Source organism: Hemicordylus capensis, chromosome 2, assembly GCF_027244095.1.
Source record: "Hemicordylus capensis ecotype Gifberg chromosome 2, rHemCap1.1.pri, whole genome shotgun sequence".
Lineage (NCBI taxonomy): Eukaryota > Metazoa > Chordata > Lepidosauria > Squamata > Cordylidae > Hemicordylus > Hemicordylus capensis.
In genome coordinates this window covers 14,348,618-14,372,028 of record NC_069658.1, presented here as the reverse complement: position 1 = coordinate 14,372,028, position 23,411 = coordinate 14,348,618, and the positions used below count along the sequence as shown (strand labels likewise).

At 42.4% G+C, this 23,411-nt stretch overlaps 1 protein-coding gene across 6 annotated transcripts in view; it reads left to right on the top strand.

The window, feature by feature from the left end:
- DYM (dymeclin) overlaps positions 1-23,411 on the top strand; it is a 292,392-nt gene that overhangs the window by 138,635 nt on the left and 130,346 nt on the right. For all 6 annotated transcript variants that reach the window (XM_053297362.1, XM_053297363.1, XM_053297361.1 and 3 more), the window contains 2 exons: positions 8,412-8,537; positions 21,922-22,035. In XM_053297362.1, the coding sequence (XP_053153337.1) occupies positions 8,412-8,537; positions 21,922-22,035 (240 nt within the window). The remainder of the gene's footprint in view (positions 1-8,411; positions 8,538-21,921; positions 22,036-23,411) is intronic.

Genomic DNA, 23,411 nt, shown 5'->3' with positions numbered 1-23,411 from the left:
TCTACTCAGGGTTCAGGTGATCATTGTAGCACTGTTTTGGCCACATAGACCTTGATTTCCAGAACTCCACAACAAGTCAACTTCAGAACACCTGCCCTTTTCAGTCACAGAAGGTCTCCTTCAGCAAGGTCTAGTACACCATCCAGATCCATGCTGCTTAAAGCTAGCTACCTGGAAACTGAACAGGGCATATTAAAACAGCAGCACGGTTATTAAACCAAAGCCTTAACACCAAGCTAGCTTCTAGGCATGCCCCCACCAACAGATTATATACATCTGGAGGGCATTCCTCTGCTGGTCAGCAAAAAATGCAGTCCCATGGAGCACAGTCACCATTATTATTATTATTATTATTTCTTGTTTACACAGTCAGACAGGTGTTATTGACTGGTTTGTTTTATCCAGACATCGAGTCCTTCCCAAGGACCTGGGATGCCAGAATTTTATTGTCAATGGTTATAGATATCGTCGCAGAATATAGGCTGTTCCCAGTAAAGCTGCTTTTTGTAATTGGCTGATGGTGATTTCTGCGGCCCCTAAGGTGTTGAGGTGCTCTTCAAGGTCTTTTGGAACTGCACCCAGGGCACCAATTACCACTGGGATTATTTGGGTCTTTTTCTGCCACAGCCTTTCAATTTCAATTCGTAGATCTTTGTATTTGGTGATTTTTTCTATTTCTTTTTCTTCTATTCTGCTATCCCCTAGTATTGCTATGTCGATTATTTTGACTTGTTTTTCTTTCTTCTCGACTACAGTGATATCTGGTGTATTGTGTGGCAGATGTTTGTCTGTTTGTAGTCGGAAGTCCCATAATATTTTTACATCTTCATTTTCTTCAACTTTTTCAATTTTATGGTCCCACCAATTCTTGGCTACAGGTAGCTTGTATTTTTTGCAGATGTTCCAGTGTATCATCCCTGCTACCTTGTCATGCCTTTGTCTGTAGTCAGTCTGTGCGATCTTCTTACAACAGCTGATCAGGTGGTCCACTGTTTCATCTGCTTCTTTACAAAGGCGGCACTTGCTGTTTGTTGTGGATTTTTCTACTTTTGCTCTTATTGCATTTGTTCTTAGTGCCTGTTCTTGTGCAGCCAGTATTAAACCCTCTGTTTCTTTCTTCAAGTTGCCATTCTTAAGCCATTGCCAGGTCTTGGTGATGTCTGATTTTCCACTTATATTGTGCAAATATTGACCATGCAGGGGCTTATTTCTCCATTTTTCTGCTCGGTTCTTGACTTCTTCTTTCTTGTAGGCCTGCTTTGTCTCATAGGTGTTGAATAGTTTCGCGTTATTGACCATTTTAAGTGCATCTTCTTCACTGTCCCTTATATATTCCTCAAGGCCTCTTTTCTCCTCCTCTACTGTTTGATGGACTTGCAGCATTCCTCTTCCACCTGAGCTGCGAGGGAGGTAGAGCCTATCTACATCACTGCGGGGGTGCAGAGCATGATTGATGGTCATGATTTTCCTGTTCTTACGATCTAGCGTCTCTAGCTCTGCCTGGGTCCAGTCTATTATTCCTGCAGTGTATCTGATAACAGGTATAGCCCAGGTGTTTATGGCTTGTATGATGTTCCCGCCATTGAGTTTGGACTTTAGGATTTTTCTAACTCTCCTGATGTATTCACTTCCAATTTTTCTTTTAACTTCAGTGTGTGCGATGTTATCAGCCTGGAGAATGCCCAAGTATTTGTAAGGTTCTTTCTCTTCCAGGTTCTTGATCTTGCTTCCATTGGGCAGTTCTATTCCTTCTGTTTTTCTTATTTTTCCTCTGTTCATTATTAATGCAGCACACTTGTCTAGTCCAAACTCCATTGCTATATCGCTACTGAATATACGGACAGTGTTTAGCAGTGATTCGATTTCTGATTGGGACTTTCCATACAACTTCAGATCGTCCATGTACAGCAGATGGTTGCTTTTACTGGATGTTTTAGATGTTTGGTATCCGAGGCTTGTTTTGTTTAGTATTTGTGAAAGTGGGGTCATGGCGATTACAAACAAAAGAGGGGATAGTGAATCCCCTTGGAAAATGCCTCTTCTAATGCTGACCTGTCCAAGTGTCTCGCCATTGATTGTTAACTGTGTACTCCACATGCTCATTGCTTTTTTAATAAATATCTGAATGTTTTTGCTGACACCAGTTGTTTCTAAACATTTTAGTATCCATGTGTGAGGCAATGAATCAAAGGCTTTCTTGTAGTCAATCCATGCAACATTTAGATTGGTTTTTCTTCTCTTGCAGTTTTCTAAAATCATTTTGTCAATCAGCAGCTGGTTTTTTGTGCCTCTGGTGTTCGGGCAATTTCCTTTCTGTTCAACTGGAAGCTGTTTGTTAGTTAATAAGTGTTGCATCACTTCATCTGCTATTATTCCAGTTAATAATTTGAACATGGTTGGCAGGCAGGTGATCGGTCTATAATTACTTGGAACTGCACCTTTGGCTGGGTCTTTCATGATGAGATGAGTTTTCCCAGTTGTTAGCCATTGTTCAATATCACCGCCTTTCATAATGTGATTGAACTGTTTTGATAGTTGTTTATGAAGGCTTGTTAGGTGTTTAAGCCAGAAGCCATGCAGTTCATCGTCGCCTGGAGCAGTCCAATTTTTAATTTTCTTTGCTCTTTCACTTATTAATTCTGGTGTTATTATTAGATCTTGCATTTGTTGGTTACATTTTTTGACCTCTTTCATCCAGCCTGCTTTTTTATTATAATCTATTGGATTGTCCCATAATTTCCCCCAGAATTGCACTGTTTCTTCTTTATTTGGTGTTTCTAGGTTTCTTGCAGTTTCTCCTTCTATGCTTTGGTAGAAACGTCTCTGATTCGACTGGAATCGGAGATTCTGCCTGTGTTGTGTAATTCTGGCTTCATATCTGCTAATCTTCTTTGACACTGCTGTTATTTGCTGCTTTATTATTTCCAGGACTTCTCTAATTTTCCTTGAATCTAGGTGGTATTTTTGGATCAGATACTGTTTGGTGTTTTCATTCTTCAGCTTCTTGTCTTTCATATCTTTCAATTTACTAGCATCTGATCTAAGCCTGGAGATTTTATTTTCTAATCAAATCTTCCATTTAGGTGATGTACTGCTTTCTTTTTTTACAGGTCCACTGATCTTATATCCGAGCTCTTGTGTTGTTATTGTTGCTGCACTGTACATTAGTTGGTTTGTTTCTTGCAAATTCTTGGTTGTTATTTCTGCAAGTGCAGCATTGACATCTTTTAATGCCTGAGCAAGTTGTTTTTTTGGCAACTGTTTTTAGAGCGGGAAGTCGAACCCTGGTGCTTGTTTGGTTCATGTGCTCAGTTATTTTTTGCTTTAGTTCTTGTTGCTTTTCTGTTAAACGGCATTTGGGTTTTTGAGGTGAAGGCAAAGGGGAGGTTGCCTGGTTTTGATTTTGAAACAGTTCAGCAACGGTGGTATCCTCTATTTCCAACACCTCCTCCATCTGCGCCTGAGCAACTGCTTCAGTTGGTGGTAATTCTTCTTCCATATCTTGAGCCTGTGTTGCTCTTTGCAGTTCTTCCAGCTCAACTCCTGTGAATACTTTATTTCTTATTATGAATCTTCTCTGGTCTGCTAGCCTTTGTTCTGTTATTTCTGTATCTGGATGCTTCTCTTTCCAAATTTGGTACATTCTTTTTAAATAACCTCTTCTAGTTGGACTAGACTTGTTATAGCAGATCATTATTTCCTTGTTGGCATTTTTCGTATATTTTTTTCGGTTAAGCGACGTTTCTTCCAGTAACCTTGCAGTCTCCAGCCCCAGTTGCTCAACTGAAGATCCTGAGTCCTGTTGCCCACTTGCCACCAGATGTCTAGGGACTATAGCACCTGGCACGGTCCTTGTTGACCTGGGCGACAACCGATCCGGTATAGATTTATTAAAGTTACGTCTCACCATATTGTTGATGGAGAGGCCCTCTTTGTCTGGCTCCTCTGGTGAGACCTGTCCAGTATGGTTGGACCTCTGGCATAGCTCTCACCTTCCTCAGAGCACACAAGCCCCACAACCACGCCAAGGTAGTGCCTCACTGGGGGCTATGATGATGATGATGATGATGATTTGATTTCTATACCACCCTTCCAAAAATGGCTCAGGGTGGTTTACACAGAGAAATAATAAATAAATAAAATGGATTCCTGTCCCCAAAGGGCTCACAATCTATATGAAACACCTATTACAATTCCTATAGGAAGGGCTATAGGATCAAGGGCTAAATGGAGAAACACTAAAATGCCAGGCCACGTCCCAAGGGGGACTTATATCGGGTCTCTCTAGAAAGTCCCTGAGCATCTACAGCATTTCCTTAGGGGAGAAACCTTGCTCTCACCTCCAACTGTGTACCAATTCCCATCATGGAATGTGCACACAGTCCTAGGAGCCCTCCGTGCCCCCACTCGAACCTGTTCGTTCAACCCCACTCCTTATATTCTCATCATTTAAGCTTTTGATTCCATCAACAAAGCTGGCTTTCTTGGTAGCTTTTACTTCTGCTCGCAGAGTTTCAGGACTGCAGGCGCTCTCCATTCACAAAAGCCTTTGTGTATTCTCTACAGACCTAGTTCGACTCATTCCTGACCCACTTTTTGCCCAAAAGTTTCCTCTTATTTTCATCAATCACAGGACATTTTTTTCTGTCCGACAGAAAAGACATGGCACAAATTGGACGTATGTAGATGCTTGAAAATCTATGTAAAATACACAGAGCACTTCAGACCCACAGAATCACTCTTCGTCTCTTACTATCTCAAACCATGGGACCACCGGCCTCACCAGTTACCATTGCCAGGTGGATCAAGGCCTGCATATCCTTGGCTTATGGATCTCAGAACCTCCGTTCTACTACTTGCTCATTCCACCAGAGCGGCTTCAATGTCTGCTGCATTCTCCACAAACGCTCCAGTTCATAAAATCTGTAGGGGGGCCATTTGGAGGGTTTTCTCTATATTTATCAGACATTACAAAATGCCTCAGCCCAAGCTGCATTTGGTAGGCAGGTCCTTCAGCATGCTCTTACTCCTGAGTAGATGTGGGTACTCCCTTCCGAGACTGGTTGGACAGGGCTGTGATATGTCCCACTCTGAGATGTCCTTGAAACCAGCAGCAGAGAACAGAGCATTGGTCACTTACTGTTAAGGCTTCTTCTTGCTGCTGGATCCGAGGACTTCTCAACCCACCCAGTGGGCACCCCTGCCTACTCTTCACAATTATTGGTCAGTGCCTACATTCCTGTGCCTTTATATGTTTTTCCTTCTCAGTATTCTCTCAGGTTCCTGTTCTGCTTCTTGGCCTAAAAAAAATCCTGGGCGGGGTTATCCTCCCCAGGCTCTTAAAGGCTTCTTCAACTAATTTGCATAGTCCTGCCTTTGAGCCACGTGGAGAGGATAACTCACTCTGAGATGTTCTCGGACCCAGCAGCAAGAAGAAGCCCTCACAGTAAATGATAAATACTCTGCTTCTTATATTCGCCATATTTGCTAAGGAAGAAGAAATATGTTCTAGGAGGGGGGGGGAGAAATGTTCTAGTGAAAAGTACCAGTACACATTTGTATTTATTTATTTTTCACACGGTGCATAATTAATCGATGGAATTCCTTGCCATGGAATGTGGTGATGGCCACCAGCTTGGATGGCTTTAAAGGGGGCTTGTCTAAGATTCATGGAGGGGGCTTGTCTAAGATTCATGGAGGATATGTCTATCAATGGCTACTAGTGGGTGGCTGTGGGCCACCTTCAGCCTCAGAGGCACGATGCCTCTCAATACCAGTTGCAGGGGAGCAACAGCAGGAGAGAGGACATGCACATACCTCTTGCCTGTGGGCTCCTTAGAGGCATCTGGTGGGCCAGCTGGTGTTTGAAAGAATAAGATGAAGAATTATAAGCTAGATTTACTGTTTTAATACTTTTAACTTGTTTTAAGTTTTAAATTGTTTTAATGTTTAAATTTGTTTGAATTGTGTGTTTATTGTAAACTGCCCAGAGACATAACTTTTGGGTGGTACATAAAATTGTTTAAATAAATAAATAAGCAAGCAAGCTCTCATTTGGATAATTCACATTAGCCTTTGAATGAGGTACCACATGGACAAAAGCCTCTCTCTGCCGGTAGTAGCCTCCTCAGTAAAGGAACCCTTTTCCCAAGTGCACCTTGCCCAACACTCCCAGCGTGCTGTGTTTTGGTGTTCTTCGTTCATGTTCTTTTCTTATGAGTAATGGAACTTGTTAGCAGGTTTCTCTTGGATCTCTGCCAAAGCAACTCCTGTAACTTCCAATGTACAGTTGGTGGTCATAAAAGTTGCTGTTCTCAAGACTGCTGAACTTTAGTCTTTTACACTTCGTTACTACTACTAAAACCACCAGTACTATAATTTCTATGCCAGTGCTACTAACATTATTATACTGCTATTCATATTCCTAGATGACTGAGGGAAAGTGGCTGAAGGTAATACATGAACCAGCTCTAGGAATGCTGACTCTCTCCACCTCATCCTCCTTGAAAAGCCCCCTTAGGTTTTTCTCCTAATAGTTTTCTCTCTTATGGTTAACTGTCTTTTCTTCAACAACTTTTATGTCAGAGAACTCAGCCTTTCAAGAATTCAAGACTACATCGGTGTGGCAGAATGTCATGATGTACTGTTCTTTCTTAGTTTCGTTCCTCTCTAGTGAAAAGTTCCTTGTAAGCCCAGAAATAATATTCTAAGCAAAGCATCTCACTTTCCAGGAAAAGTTGATGTAATTGATGAAAGCATAATTGAAAATCCATCTTTTGAAATCCAGGTTATAAAACTGCCTTTTCTGCTCTGCTCCTCCACTCAACCCCCACCCCCATTTTATTGCTTCTTAATCTCAGATTGCTTTGTGTGCATTTTGCTTGCTTTTCTTGTTTTCTAGCTTTTCTGCTCCACAAACAAGAAATGATTCTAGCCTTCTTTCGCCGGCAAACACACTTTTCTTTCCTTCATACTCCCCACCCCACCCCCGTAGAAGCATCACTAGCAAACTTGCTATGTTATTTCCTAGCTTCTGAGACTTTTATTTTGTCACTAGGTTTTATTCCCTCTGCTGCCTTTTTTGAACTTAATTATTTAAATTGATTCCGTATGTCTTTGCACAGTTACACTCTGGCATAGTTCAGTTTTTTCCTTAGCCTAATTTTGTGTGGATCTTTATCTGTTCATAGTTTGCCCCTCCCCCAATTCATAACAGTTCTGTATTTTGGACCAGTGAATTCTTTTATAGACACAAAGGACTGTTTATGTGGAAGAAGCATATAATATACTCCCATTGCAGTGAGCAAATATCCAATGAAATTGCTTACATTATGAAATGCTCAGGGGGAAAACAAGATGGGGTACAGTAAGTGTCACAGGCAAAAGAAATAAGTTAAAGCACTACCAAATTCCAGATGACTCAAGTGAGCTGTTGCAAATGCTGCATGGGATTATTTAAAAAACAAACAAACCTTGTTTATGTTGCCCTTCCTCATAGTAAATCTTTTAGCATCTCATTCTCCTCCTTGTACTATTTGCTCACCAGAATTAAAAAAAACCAAAAAACAAGGATAATGTATTAAGGTTTAGGTGACACTTGGGGAGGCACAGGTGTCTGGAGAGGAAAGGGGAGATCACTGAAATCTCGCCTCCCCACTCACCTAGTGCAGCATAAAACCCTAGTGTGATGGTACAGGTTTAGTCTGAATGTCAGCCATCCATTATTTAGAAAAAGGGTTTCATTTTCTCCTAGCAGTAAGATGCTGATGTAAGTTATTGGTGAGGAGGAAGGGAGGAGAGGAGAAGGATTCTTCAATATATGCAAGTCTGAGGGAAGAGGTGCAGCAAATGTTGCAATGGATAAGTCTTATGAAATAACTAAAAAGGAGTTTTGTAAGCTCAGTAAACTTGTGGCCATTCTTGGATATGAGAGATACTGAAATGATGTGAAAAGGAAGCGGATATCTGTTTTTAGAAGGATGAAGCATAACTCTCCTGAAATTATGTGGTGTAATACAGCTAGTAAAATATTCCCTATTGTACCTGCTAGAGAATACTGAGTTGGATTTTATTATTATACTTGCCTGTAATCCAAATTGGAGCTCTGCAAATTCAGAATGCACTAATTCTCTTTAAAAGCAATACTGAGAGTCCTGTTTGTTAGAAAATAATTACATATCCATAGGCATGTATGTAACCTTTTTTATTTTTGTTGGGCAGCAGAGGAAAACAAATGAAAGGCGGTTAAATGTTTTGTCAGGTTTTTTAGTGTGCACATTCCTTTTCTGAATTACTTGATTTGCCCTGAAATGGCTGGATGAAACCAGAAAGATCTAAACCTATATCTGCATTTTTATTTTGGGAAGTTTTAATTTTGTGACTAATATTTTCCTGTTTTTCCCCTCTTCAAGGTTCTGCCAATTCTTGAGATTCTTTATCATGTTGAAGAAAGGAACTCACACCATGTTTACATGGCCCTGATAATTTTGTTAATCCTTACTGAAGATGATGGCTTCAACCGATCCATTCATGAAGTGGTAAGTTGTAAACTATGGTAAATCAACTTAAAATAATAAACACAGTGCAAATCTATATATGTGTACTTTGAAGAAAGTCCCACTTATGTCACTGGGGCTTACCTTCTTCGTAAGTGTATGTAGGATTGCAAAGTACATGTGCATCTGTATAAGGACAAACTTCATGGTTTGTTGTTATGTTATCTGGTTATTGCCTTTCATATTGTCTGCTATTGAGATCAAGTTGATAGCTTTCAAGCTTTCTTTAAACCACATTGATCGAGGTGATCTAGATATAAATCTAAAACCATTCAAACATATGTGCACATTGTTTCTTTCCATATCTCTATTCTTCTCTCTCCCCTCCCACCTCCAGACAAGGTTGTCTATATGAAAGCAAAAATCAGCTTAGAAATCAAATGAAATCCTGGTGCCAGCCAGGATAGCGCTACTTGAGTTCACACAAGGGACTTTATTAAACCAGCGAAACTTCTGACTTCGTTTCTTCCTCTCATCCACTACTGCTACCATATTATGAATTGCTTTGAAACTCTCTTTGGTTTCAAAAACTTTTTTTGCCATTCAGTATGTAACAGGAGTGTCTAAAGCCCAGTGGAATCATGGAAGTTATTCGATGGTGGTTCTGCTTTTTGCGTAGCAGCATTTTTTATCAGGCTCTAGGACTTGCCTGTTGTAATCTTTCTGAGTTGTTTCCCATGAGCAAGGGAGAGTGATCTGCAGAGCAAGGGGGAATAGTCAAGGGTATCACTTTCCCAACCCAGATAATTTAAAAAACAGACAAGCAAGAAAGACAGTCTGTCCATATCTGTATGGAAGCCTATAAGGACCCTGCTGTCTCTAAAATAACAAAGCTGAAAGGAACTTTAACATTTCATGGTGATCAGAAAAGGAATGGAGAGTGCATACTGTCCTTGGTGTATGCCTTTCTAATATGCATATGTGTAGAAAGTCTCCTGAATGCATTAATATTGTGGCAGGACTGGCCCACATGTTCCACAGCATAATACAGATGGTTCTGAGCCATCCGTGCTGCTGTAGATATCTAAGTATCTATGCTTACGTTCGGGGAGCGCTAACCCTGTTGTTTCCAATCTAAATAACGATGATGAGCTGCAGGCACTTTAAGCATTTCTGCTCTTGGGCAAAAGTATAAGACCACTGGCAGTTCCTTAGACACCTGCAGCAGTGTGGGCCGCTCAGAACCTCCCAGGTAACACTGCAGAACATGTCATTCATTGTCTACAAAGATCAGTATTGGTGTATTCTGTTTAATTTCATTTTTATCCTACCTTTCTCTTAAAGTAGAATTAAAGAATGATGTACATAGGTTTCTCAGGCTGTCTTCCATCCAAATGCTGACCGGACCCAGAACTGCTTAGGTTCAGCAAGTTTGCTGCATTGTGTACCTTTAAACTATGCTCTAGGCATAGATGCTATTTGAATTCAGTAATTAGCCTGAATCTAAGTGACTGCAAGTGTAGATGTGATTTCAAATGGAGTGCTGTGCACATAAATACAGACTTAGTGGCAGGCAGTGAAACCACTTTGTGAAAGTAACACAAGGGCAAGGAAGACATTACAAGTAGAAAGAAGGGAGATGTCTAAAAATAGAGAATCGGATTGTTTCACATCAGTCTCTCAAAATGAACAACTATTTTCACTCTCTAATAAAGTGAACATTTTGTTGAAAGGTGGTTTAGAGTACTGTAAAATAAAACAAATGAATTTACATTGAATGAATTGAGACCCTTGGCTGTAATTACAGCCCCTTTTGGCATACCCCTTTTGGTAAGTTTTTGCCAGTTTGACAGAGCGTTGATATTAAGATATCAGAAACTTGATATGCATGTTCATAGCACAATTGCGTGCTTCATGTTCAAATACTAGTTTGATGGTCACACCATCACAGGACACAGCTATATATTCCACGTTTAAATCCACTCTTACCTGCCTCCCACCCCATACCCATTTTCAAGAGGTCTAGATGCAAGTGAGGCTTCTCAAACACCGTGCTTTGCTAGCTAATGTTAGCAGCTTTGAGAGGAAGTGGCTTTTGTCCTATGTTGGAAGACTGAAAAAATAAAAACAATGAAGACATTCTGCATCAGACTGGCTTCCCATTCCATCCTTAGTTGCGCATCCTGCTTTCATAACTGTACTGCTTGTGTCAGTCTATGAACGTATTTTCCTTTTGTGGCATTTTACCCACACTTATTTATTGATATTTAAGATTAATTTTAGTAAGTACCATTTTATAAATCACTGATTATATAGACTCTTACTTGGGTTCTCCCAAGGAAGCCGCAAAAGCTTTCCTGTCTGGTTAAAGGATTTTTGTTTGAAAATAAAATGTGGTTTTGGTTTCCTTGGAAAGAAGATCAAAAATATAAGATCTCTTTTCTGTCATTGACTTCACACAAGCAGCTGCCTGTGCCCATAATGAGTCCAGTTTTATTAATAATGGGCATAGAAACTGCTAAATAAACATAATGGGGCACTGTTGTCCTCTGTGGGCACTACTTTTTGCAGTTCTTGTTCTGGACATGTGTATTTGCATACATTATTAAACTCTAGGCAGGAGTCAGAGTATTAAGAATATTCTTGAAGGAAATAATTTTTACTTTGCATTGATTGTCTGCTGTGCCATATACAGACAGCACTTTTGCTCTTCAAGTAAATAACTATTGTTGCTGTGCTGAAAGAAATATATTTTATTTAGTACATTTATATACCTCCTATCACAAAATTCTCGAAACTGTTCACAAAGTGAAAAATTTAAATACAAACATTAAAATATATACAAAATGCTGCTTAAAACAAAGTCAGTAAACTTTCATCTAAAAGCGTGGCTCGTGCTTTTAAGAAATATCTATTAAAGTGCATCTGTATTACCTGAGATCAACCAAAAGCACTTTCAAGTCCCTTTCCCTCCACTGTTGCTTCTCTGCTCAACTTCCTAATACCCTACCACCTGAGCCAAAAAGAAGCTGCTATGTCATTTTCTGGTGACCAATTTCTGATAGTCCATCTAAATGTCTGCTGATTCCTGGGATTTTTTGCAAAGAATGCCTACCCTTGATCTGATCCAGCAATTCCCTTCTAATGTTAGTTTATTTTCTATACCACCCAAAACCAGCGTCTCTGGGCGGTTTACAGTAAAAACACAAAAGAAAATTTAAACATTAAAACAATTTAAAACTTAAAACAAGGTTTAAAAATATGTATTTAAAAACAGTAAGTCTAATTAAAAGCCTGGGTGAACAGATGTGTCTTGATTAACTTTTTAAAAGTTGGGGAGGCTCTTATTTCAACAGGGAGCACATTCCAAAGCCTAGTGGCAGCAATGGAAAAGCCCCATCCCTGTGTAGCCACCAGACGAGCTGGTGGCTACTGTGGACGAACCCCTCCAGATTATCTTAATGGGTGTGGGGTTCATCATGGAGAAGACGTTCTCTTAAATACCCAGGGCCTAAGTAATTTAAGGCTGTATAGGTTATAACCAGCACTTTGTATTTTGCCCAGAAACTTATTGGTAGCCAGTGTACTTCTTGCAATACAGGAGTAATATGGTCCCTCTGAGATGACCCACAGACCAACCTGGCTACCGCATTCTGTACCAACTGCAGTTTCCAAACTACATACAAAGGCAGCCCCACATAGAGCACATTGCAGTAGTCAAGTCTGGAGGTTACCAGCATATGTACCACTGTTTGGGGGTAATTTATCTCAAGAAACGGATGCAGCTGGCATATCAGCCGAAGCTGATAGAAGGCTTTTCTGGTCGCCACCTCAACCTGGGGCCCCAGAGAGAGGTTGGATCCAGAAGCATCCCTAGACTACGTACCTGTTCCTTCTGAGGAAGTGTGGCCCCATCCAGAACTGGCAGATCAAAATTGTTTCCCAAGTTCCGACCTCGATCAATACATATCTCCGTCCTACAGAATTAAGCCTCAGTTTATCCATCATCTAGCCCATTACTGTCTCCAGGCAGGCATTTAGGTGGTTATACCTTCTCCCAATGATGTTGACATGGAGAAATAGATTTGGGTGTCGTCAACATACTGATAACACCCTGCACCAAATCTCCTGATGATCTCTCCCTGCGGTTTCATCAGAGACAATATGAAACCCTGAGGGACACCATACGAAAGTTCAGATTTTGAAGAACAGCAAGCTCCAAGGGACACTACTTGGAACCTGCCTGAGAGGTAGGAGTGGAACCACCACAAAGCAGTGCTTCCCCACCACCACCCCCCCCAGATGTTCCAGGAGGATACTATGGTTGATAGTATTGAAAGCCACCAAGAGATCCAAAAGGATCAACAGTCACACTACCTCTGTTGATTCCCAATTGGAAATAATCCATCAGGCTGACCAAGGCAGTCTCTACCCCATAGCCTCCCCAAAACCCAGTCTGAAATTGGTGTAGATAATCAGTTTCCTCTAAGACTGCTTGGAGCTGAGAAATCACCGCTCTCTCAGTCAACTTGCCCAACCAAGGAAGGTTGGAGACAGGCCTATAGTTGCTTTACTCTGTGGGATCTAACACAGGTTTATTTAGAAGAGGTCTAATAATTGGCTCCTTAAGGCAAGGAGGCATCCTGCCCTCCCTCAGAGAAGCATTTATAATCTCTACCAGGCCTTCTACAACAACCACCCTGCCAGATAATATAAGCCATGTCGGGCAGGGATCAAGAGAACAGGTGGTAGGCCGTGCCTTTCCAAGCAGCTTGTCTACATCCTCAGGAGTCACAAACTGGAACTGATCCAGCCTAACCACACAAGAGTCATCACTGGATACCTCCTCATCAGACACTGCAGTAATTGTGGGGTGTGAGTGTAAGTTGGCCCGAATAGGAGAGATTTTGTCCATTAAAAACTCATTTAAAATGTCACATCAGGTAATTGATGGTTCCAGATTCTGATTCAGGGAAGGAGGGGCACATACTAGTGCTCTCGCAACCCTGGACAACTCGACCAGACATGAGCTTGCAGACACAATATGTGCAGAAAGGAATCGTTTCTTTTCTGCACTTATTGCCTGAGCATAGACCTTCAAATGCACTCTGTGTTGTAATCTGTAAGTGCTATCTGTCAAATTCAAGTCTCTCCACTTGTGCTCCAATCTTTTACCTTTCAGCTTCAGCCCCTGTAGATCTTCCGTATACAAAGGGGCCAATTTCGAAGCGGTTTGGAGAGGATGCTTAGGAGCTCATTTCATTTCTCCACCAGGACATCAACAGGATCACTGGCAGAGCCAACATTACATCCTTCCAAGTCTTCTTGGAATCCTACTGGATCCAATAACCTTCTTGGGTGAACCATCCTAATAGGTCCCTCAGCCCTGCAGAGGTGGGATGTGGTCGTAAGTCCAACCTTAACCAGATGGTGGTCTGTCCATGACAATGGGGAAATTACAGGAGTTCCCACCCACGGAACACCACCCTGATCAGAGTGAAAGACAAGATCAAGTGTGTGACCAACAACACGCGTTGGTCCCAAGACCACTTGGGATAGGCCCATAGTTGTCATGGCCACTGTGAACTCCTGGGCCGCCCCAGATAGATTGGTCCCAAAGGAAACATTGAAGTCCCCCCCCCCCCACCACCACAAGCCTGGGGACTCCTGCGCCAAACCAGAGACCAAGTCCGTGAGCTCAGTTAAGGACTCTGTTGGGCAGCAGGGTGATTGGTACACCAACAGAAGCCCCAGTCTATCCCTGGTCCACAAACTTAAATACACACATTCAGTATGGTCAGACACTTCGACAGGGTTCCCGGTAAGGGAGATATTGTTATAGACCACAGCCACTCTGCCTCCCCATCCACGTCCCCTCACCTGCTTCTCAACAGAGTACCCTCAAGGGAGAAACTGGGACCAGACTAAGGCACCAGCCTCCCCCAACCAAGTCTCTATAATACATACCAAGTCAGCCCCTGGTGTTTTTAAGTTGTTTAGGAAGAGAGCATAGTCAGGATCTCTTAGATTAGTTAAGGGATCCTGACTAATCTAAGAGATCCTGACTATGCTCTCTTCTTAAACAACTTAAAAACACCAGGGGCTGGCTTGGTATATATTACAGAGACTTGGTTGGGGGAGGCTGGTGCCTCAGTCTGGTCCCAGTTCATAACTTACATTCTTTATGAACCCCACCGCCCATTGAGATCATCAGAAGACGTCCGTTTGCATTTGCCACCAGCTCGTCTGGTGGCTACTCAGGGACGGGCCTTCTCCGTTGCTTCCCCAAGGCTTTGGAATGTGCTCCCTAGTGAAATAAGATCCTCCCCATCTCTGACCATTTTAAAAAAGTCTTTAAATACACATCTGTTCACCCAGGCGTTTAACTGATACTGTTTTGATTGTTTTTAATGTTGTTTTGTTTTAAACATTTAAAATTGTGTTTTAAATTTCTTGTTTTTGTTTTTAATTAATGTTTTAATGTTGTTTTTATCTTGTTGTAAACCACCCAGAGATGTAAGTTTTGGGCCATATAAAAATATGTAACATACATAAATAAATAACTGTGGATACTTCAACTGTTATGAGACACTGATCATGCACTCTTGCTTTGTAAATTTAAAACACATTAGTGGACTACATGAATTCCTGTAAATAATTAGGTCATGCAGGAGTGGATTCTGCCCATCTCTTATAGAACTATCTGCAGCAAGTGAAGCACAGTGAATTAAATGCATTACTTCAGAACTGTGCCCTCATTTCTCCAGTGTAGTCTCTTCACAGTCTCAGGTTAAATTACCCTAGGATGCGTGGTGGAGAAAAATAATGGTGGCGGTGAGGAGAGGGGGGTAGGCGGGCGGCCAGAGGAGGAGGCGGCAGGTGAAGCCTTGCTGGCCGGGAAGACTTAGCAGCGGGGAGAAATAATGGTGGCGGCAAGGAGGGGGGCAGGCGGGAGGCAGCAGGAGGCCCTGGCAGAGGAGCTAGCTGGCGGATGAGGCGGCGGCGGGCCCAGCATGCCCATACAACTGGCATTGTTGGAGCTATCGCCACCATCTCCGCTGCCAGCACCCTGTGACTGCCCATCCTCCCCGCTGCCCATAGGGCAGCTTAAGGCAGGGGGAGTCAGGACGGGAGGCTGAGCAGGGAAGGAAAACGATAGATGCATGGGAGGAGAGCAAAGGGAGGAAGGCCAAATGAGGTAGGGTGTCGAGTGAGGGAGCCTTCCGTCGCCCTGCCGAAACCCAAGTGCGCCCCGTCGCCCAGTCTCCCGTCCGCGTCGCCCAGTCTCCCATCCACGTCGCCTGTCCGCATCGCCCAGTCGCCCGTCCGCATCCCGGGGCAGGGGTAGGTGGGGTGGGGAGGGAGAAGATTTTGTCGTATCTCCTGCCATCCCGAAGGACAGGAGGTGGCTGGGGCGGGGGGGAGGTGGCACAAGGACCAGGAGGGAGGGATTGAGAAACGGAGAAAGCATGCAGATGTTCTGGGGGAAGAGCAAGCTGGGGCTGAAGGTTGGTTGAGGGGAGAGCAAATGGGCAAGGGGCAAGTGGCAAGTTGAAAAATTTTAAAAGCAGTTTTAAAACCAGTTTGGCCCCAACTAGCGCATAGATGCTCCGTGTGGGGTCAGCTAGTTTTGACTAAGTTCTCATACATTCAAGTTCCTAGCCAGATGCTAGGGAAGAATTTTTGGGGGCAGAGTTAAGCAAGAGGAAAGGTGTCATTCTGCCTCATTGCAAGACTTCTCTCTTTTGTGGATAACTCCTTCTTCAATTCAAAATTCTATCCATAGCAGAAGCAAAATTACAAACGAGCAACTTTATTTTTTACTCCTTACAAGTTGATAGTAACTAAGACCCAAGACTACTTTTTTGCTACCCTCAATGTCTGAAGGATCCCCCTGCCTGTCTTTCTCCATCTTCTTTTATTTTGAAAAGCCTGCCAAAATTTGATTCACTTAAAAGTCCAATTTGGGAATTACAAATCCAATTTGAGCAGAGTGGTAACTGACCTCTGCTCACCATATTCTCACCAGTGGTTTCCTTGCCTCCCACATCCCCCTTTTCTTACTGTTAGTCTGCTTCAGCTGTAAAAAGTCCTTCTAGATTTTCTGTGACATCATCCTAGTCAGTCCATAATATTAAATGCTTCTTTCCAAACTTTTGTGTGAATCTTTTCCCCATGAAGCCTACTCTGGGAAGAGCAGAAGCAACTTCAGGAGGTGAGCAAACATTTCTAAACAGAACATCATCAAGCCTTTTCCCCTTTCAAACTAACTAACAGGAGGAGGGGAGATTTTATGGGGCTGGTTTCTCTTTAAGGAATAAGTTCTAGTTTCTGTGTTTGTTATTTGCCAGGGCTAGCATTTGCCAGGGCTAGCAAACTCCTGTGGCATCCAGTTTTTGTTTGTCGCTGCCTGGAGAGGGGGTAGAGGCATCTAGGGCTGTGGGAGGCCCCACATTCCTTTGAGCCACATCCTTTGTCTCAGTTTGAAGCCAACTCTCTACATAAGAGGCCCGAGAGCATAACGAACAAGAGCACTGGAGTTTAGCGGGAAGTGTGCAGGGGATCCTGGAACAAATCCCTGTGATAACAAGCAGCCAAGTGGAGAAGAGAAGGTAAATACAAATTCCTTCCTCATATAAGTACTGAGCCCTCCCTCATATTCTTGCGAAAGGCTATTTGGGACAGTTAAATAGCGGACCAATACAGCTGAGACCTTTTCTCCTAATAAACTATGTCTAAAGACTGTAAAGAGCCAACAAAACCAGTATGAAGATAGAAGGTCAGCAGGGGAGGGGGCACTTCCCAGTGCATTGCACAGAGTGTCACATGTATAACTATTTGCTCCATGGGCAGAAGTCATGGGTGTATGCTCGGTGCAAGGAGCTCCTGGCTCTCAGGGAACAAGTTTGTCCGCTTGAGACCAAGGTGGCGGATCTGGAGAAACTCAGAGACCAAGAGGCATGCGGACGAGACCTTCAGGGATGTGGTAGAGGCATTCCACTCCAGGGCTGATAGCTCCTCTGCTGTCAGGGAGAATGAAGGTCTCGGGCAAGGAGGACATCGGTCTGAGGAAGAGGGAAATGATCCTTTAGAAGGGAGCCCTTCCATGGAAGATGAGCCCATATTCTCTCACACAGGGGATACTCCTGGCAGGGGGTGGCCTCCTTGTAGTGGGCGATTCAATCATTAGATTTATAGAGAGATAGCTTTGTGACCCACGTGTTAACTACACGGAGACTTGCCTGCCTGGTGCGAAGTTTGTAAACATCATGGAGCATCTAGATAGACTGTTAGGCAGTGCTGGGGAGGAGACAGTTGTCGTGGTGCACATCGGCACCAACAATGTGGAGAAATGTAGTCGGGAGGTCATGGAAGCAAAGTTTAGGCTGATAGGTAGAGTATTGAAGTCCAGGCCACCCAAGGTAGCATTCTCAGAAATGCTACCTGTTCCATGCGCAGGTACAGTGAGATGGGCAGAGCTGAAGGGTTTCAATGCGTGGATGAGATGTTGGTGGCGGGAGGAGGGATTTAGATTTGTCAGGTATTTGGATATATTTTGGGGCAAGCGAGGCCTTTACAAAAGGGACGGGCTGCACTTGAACCAAGATGGAACCAGACTCCTGGCACTTAAAATCAAAAAGTTTGCAGAGCAGCTTTTAAAATAAGCGACAGGAACTGGGCAGTATCCGGTTTGGCAAATGCCATCCTTTAAAGTGCGAGGGTGCAAAGGATTCAGATAAAACAGAAGGGGACAGAGCAGAACAACATAAAGAGCAGACAGAAGGCTGTGCCAGCTGGTCAAAGAGTCCAAAGAAAGATAGCAGGTGGGAGATTCACCGTATAGGTGCTTATATGCCAATGCCAGAAGCCTCCGAGCCAAGATGGGTGAGCTGGAGTGCTTGGTTGCTAACGCAGAAATAGATATAGTTGGCATAACAGAAACATGGTGGAACAGTGAGAACCAGTGGGACACTGTTATCCCTGGATATAAACTCTATAGAAAGGACAGGGAGGGGCACCTTAGAGGTGAAGTAGCACTGTATGTTAAAGAAGGGATAGAATTTAACAAGGTAGAAAACCTAGGTGGACTTGCAAAAAGCTTTTGACAGAGTTCCTCATCAAAGACTCCTGAGAAAACTTAGCAGTCATGGGCTAAGGGGACAAGCACTTGTGTGGATTGCTAACTGGTTGAAAGACAGGAAACAGAGGATATGCATAAATGTAGAGTCTTCACAATGGATGGAAGTAAGAAGTGGGGTCCCCCAGGGATCTGTACTGAGACCGGTGCTTTTTTATTTATTCATAAATGATCTCGAAGCAGGGGTAAGCAGCAAGGTGGCCAGATTTGCAGATGATACCAAACTCTTTTGGGTAGAGGGATAGCAAACACCTCAGAAGACAAGGATAAAATTCAAAATGACTCTGAGTGACAAATTGGACTGAAAATCCAATTGTCTGTTGAAAAATCAACAGACAATTATGAAGTTCTGCATGAAGGACAAAACATAAAATATAGGGGGAGGCAAGGCTGCATAGATTGATAGGATACCTGGCTTGGCATTAGTACATAGATTTCTGGGTTGTAGTTGATCAGAAGCTGAGCATAAGTCAGCAATGTGATACAGCTGCAAAATAGGCTAATGCAATTTTTGGCTGCATTAATAGACCCATAGATTCCAGGTCATAAGAAGTAATAGTTTGTCGGAGCCTAGGCTTTGGACAGCCACTGGTCAATAATACAGACTCTAAAGTCAGGACTGAGGTCAGGACTAGGACTGAGAAGACCTGGGTTTGAATCTCCATTCAACCATGAAACTCACTGGGTGACTCTGGGGCAGTCATGTATCTCTCAGCCTAACCTACCTCACAGGTTTGTTGTGAGGATAAACATAACCCTGTACACGGCTCTGAGCTCCTCGGAGGAAAAAGTGGGATATAAATGTAAATAAATAACCAGGATCAAGACATCAATGAGTTGAAGCTGAGCAGGCAAATAGAAAATGTAGAACACCATGCACTTTGTCTGAAACTGAGGCAAGGCCTTAGTTCCAAGCAGGAACTCCTCATATTCTTTCTCTTCAGGAAGGGATTCACTAACTTGGTGAGGCCAGCCCAGGGCCTGAGAGCAGTATGTTCAGGTAAGGCTGTTGTATTTCAGCAGTCTGCCACACAGAGCAGCTGTATAAAGAATTTATATGGCTCTCAGCTTCAATCCAAGCAATTCCTGACATGGTTGGTTCTACTTTATTGCATACTAGTCAGACCTCACGTGAGGCACTGTGCCTAGTTTTGGGCACTGTATTTTAAGAAGGATGTAGTAGATAAATTGGAGCAGAGGGTGCCAACAAAGGTTGTCAGGATCTAGCAAACAAGCTGCATAAGGAAAGGTTGAAGAACTGGAACAGAAGACTTGTGGCAGGGCTGGGAGGTGGGTATGGGTATGACAGCACTCTTCAAAAACCTGAAGGGTTGTTGCATGTCTGCTGTCCCAAAGGGGAGAACTAGACCTAATGGGCTTAAGTGACAGAAGGACAGATTTCAGTGGAACATTAGGAGAAACCTTTTAATGGCGAAAGCAGATAGACAGTGGGACCAGTTACCTAGAGGAGAGCTCCCCCTTGCTGAAGGTCTTCAAGCGGAGTATGGATGGCTCTGGATTTCCTTCATCAAAGATGGCAAACACGGCACCCTCTGTGATTCTATAAAGACTAAGCTTAGTTTTTCTCCAGAAAGTGCTGTCATTTTGTTTATTTTTTATTTATTTATTTATTTATTTATTTGATTTATATACCGCCCTTCCGAAATGGCTCAGGGCGGTTCACAATTAAAACAACTTATAAAACAGTAAAAAGCTAAAACAAATTAAAACAATAAAACAGCTAACAATTTAAAACATTTTAAAACAAAAATAAAACATTATCCCCAGACCCCAGCTCAAGAAAACATAGACTCAGTATAGAGGAAAAGGGCCACAACTTTGTTAACTATTACACACAGCATGGCAGACTGGAACACCAGGTGATTAATCACCCTTAAAGAACAGTGCGGGCCAATAGAAGCAGGTCAGAACTCTGAAATCCTACCCAGCACCCTACTGGGGGGGAGACACCCTGGCTCGGGAATGGGCAGGTACATCCCACCCAATTCCTTCAAAGCCAACCCCCCCTTCTGTAAGAGAGGGTCTGGATACTTCTAGGCATTCGTCCACCCCGGACCGCACAGCCCAAAGGTTAGAGAAGTCCTGAAGCAGGGTTCATGGCAATCATTCTCCCCGTGCCGCACAGGCTACAAAGGAGCGATTAACCAATCACCCCTTTTACATATCCAAGGGTGCTCACCGATGTTCTAACCCTCAAATTGCCACCCCGCCCGCACTGTTCCTGCCATTGTGGTTGACCTAACTCTAAATACGCACCCAGGACACAGAACGGAGTAGGCGAAAAAACCCCCAACAGTGGCCAATGCGTTGGGAGCAAAAAATTCCTACTCGGCCCCCTCAGGCGGCCAGTCGCTAGACCCGCTCTGCACCGGGGAGGGAGGGAGGGGAAAGCCGCTTCTCCTGTGATTGCCTGACCCCAACTGAAGAGAGAATGGAAAATGGAGGATGGGGCCGGGATCGGTCAATCCTGGCCGAAGCCCGGCCCCTTGACCAAAGAGGTCAAACGGAACCCTTCCTGGGCTTCGCGCAGGACAGGCTGTTTAGAAAAGAAGTATCTGAAAGGTACGTGCACGTGCTTGTGGAGCTGCATCTCTTTTGCAAATTGTGGTCCTAGATTATTTTTTCTTGGTACTAAGTACTATTCTAAACTTGAGTTGCCATGTTGGCAATAGTATCTCATTGCAGAACTGCTCCCCTGTATGTTTTGGAAGTAAAAATATAGTCTGTGATGTGAATGCATGTTACAAAATTTTTGAATTGAATCATATGCAAATATTCAAATTAAATCTGACACTTTTATTTCTCTGTAAAGTTTGAGCTGCTGAATATGTCAAGCTCTCTAAACACTTTGAAGAGACCAAATATAATTCTGCATAAAACCTGGTTTAATCTCTTTCCTTCTAAAAAAAGATCAGTCTAGAGAATGCTGGAGGTGTAATTTTAAAACGTGTGGAATACTATAAAAATATATATTACTTTTCAACAAAAAAAGTTCTCTAAATAATTTACTTGGCAAAAAGTTTAAGAAATACTTCCCTGACTTACAAACTACACACACACACACACACACACACACACAGCATCAGCAACAACCAGTCGAAAGGTGCTCTGCAAGGCTGACTAGGGACAGTTGTTCTCTCCTCCCCCCCTCCCCCACATAAAATATAAGTGAACTACTTCAAAAGGTGCACAATTACTGCACAGTTACGGTCAGGGCAAATGATTTTTACAGGTGAAGCATAATGAGATTTTCTCTTCTCTTTACAGATATTGAAAAATATCACTTGGTACGCAGAACGCGTGTTAACAGAAATTTCATTGGGAAGTCTTCTGATACTTGTTGTAATAAGAACTATTCAGTACAACATGACCAGAACAAGGGTAAGAGTTGTATGTTGGGCTGATTTTTCATAAAACAGATTTGTAGCTTTCCTCTATCATGAACTATGATTCCAACAAATGACAATGTTAGAGAGAAAATTATGTTGTGAGAAAGGAAAAATAAAAATTCAGTGTATTCATACAAAGAGATCTAAGGGGGATATATTTTCAAAATGTCACTCAATAAATGGTTAACTCAATAAATAAGAGCTACAGCCCAAATTGTTGGAGATTTCATTTATCATTTATAGTAACATTGTGCTGGAGATATTTAACAAGAATGATGGATAAGTTCAATTTCTATAAGTTTATATTTCCCCCCCTGTTGAACATACAAAATTACTTTAGTGTCAAACCACTAGTCCATTTAATTTGATATTGCTTACCATTGGCAGTAGCTCTCCAGTGTCTTAGCAAGAGGTCTCTTCTAGCAGTTCATATGCTCGTCCACTGAGTGATTTCACTTAGAGTGAGCTGTGCCCTTGTCCATAGCTCAAAGTGAATGAGGTTAAAAAAATAACTTCTGTGAAGCAGTATTCTGCATGGTTTTTGCAGCTAGAGTTCTATGTGAAGAATATTGAAAGCAACACAGTTTGAAAGTGAATAAATGGTTAAACCAAAATGTGGAATTATGCGTTAATGTCAGAATTAACAAAATATAAATGAGTAATATTTTTTTTAATTATCATTGTATTGGAGGTGGTGGTGTTAGTACTATTATTATAAATGACAAGGGGGGGGAAGAGAGGAAATAAAGCAAAACAGAAAAATTACAATATAGTGAAAGAATCATCCTAACTTAATGTACTTCAATGTCTAACTTGTCCTTTTAATTTCAATAGGACTTCCTCATCTAAATTTAGTCAGGATGTCAGCCACTTTGTTCAACTTATTGCTTTTAGAGTTTATTGGAATGCTAAACAAAGAATGGAAATGTTTCAAAATTCCCATTTTTAATAGAGGTGTACCATGTCACTAATTCTAATGAAAGATGGACATCCTTTATTTGGAATATGAGTATCAGTTTACATCTAATTATGGAAATAAATTTGTTATAAGCTCCGTGGCAGTTGTTTGATGTGTATTTCCTATAAACTAAAATTTTTTAAAGAGTGAAAAGTAAACCAAAGTGCACACTTTTGTGTTTGACTAGAATTAAACATGTAAAAAAATATGCAGTGAAACCTCCATAAAAGGCCAAGTGTACTGAGCCACGATTGTATGAGATTATCTCCAGTGCTTACCCCTGAAACTAGAGTACAAGCTTGGTTTGTCTTTATTGCAATTTCATCTCCGGTAAACGGATGTTAGGCTGCTGGGTGATTTCCTTTTGACAGGTCTTGCTGTATACGGAAAGGATAGTTTGATGTGTGTGT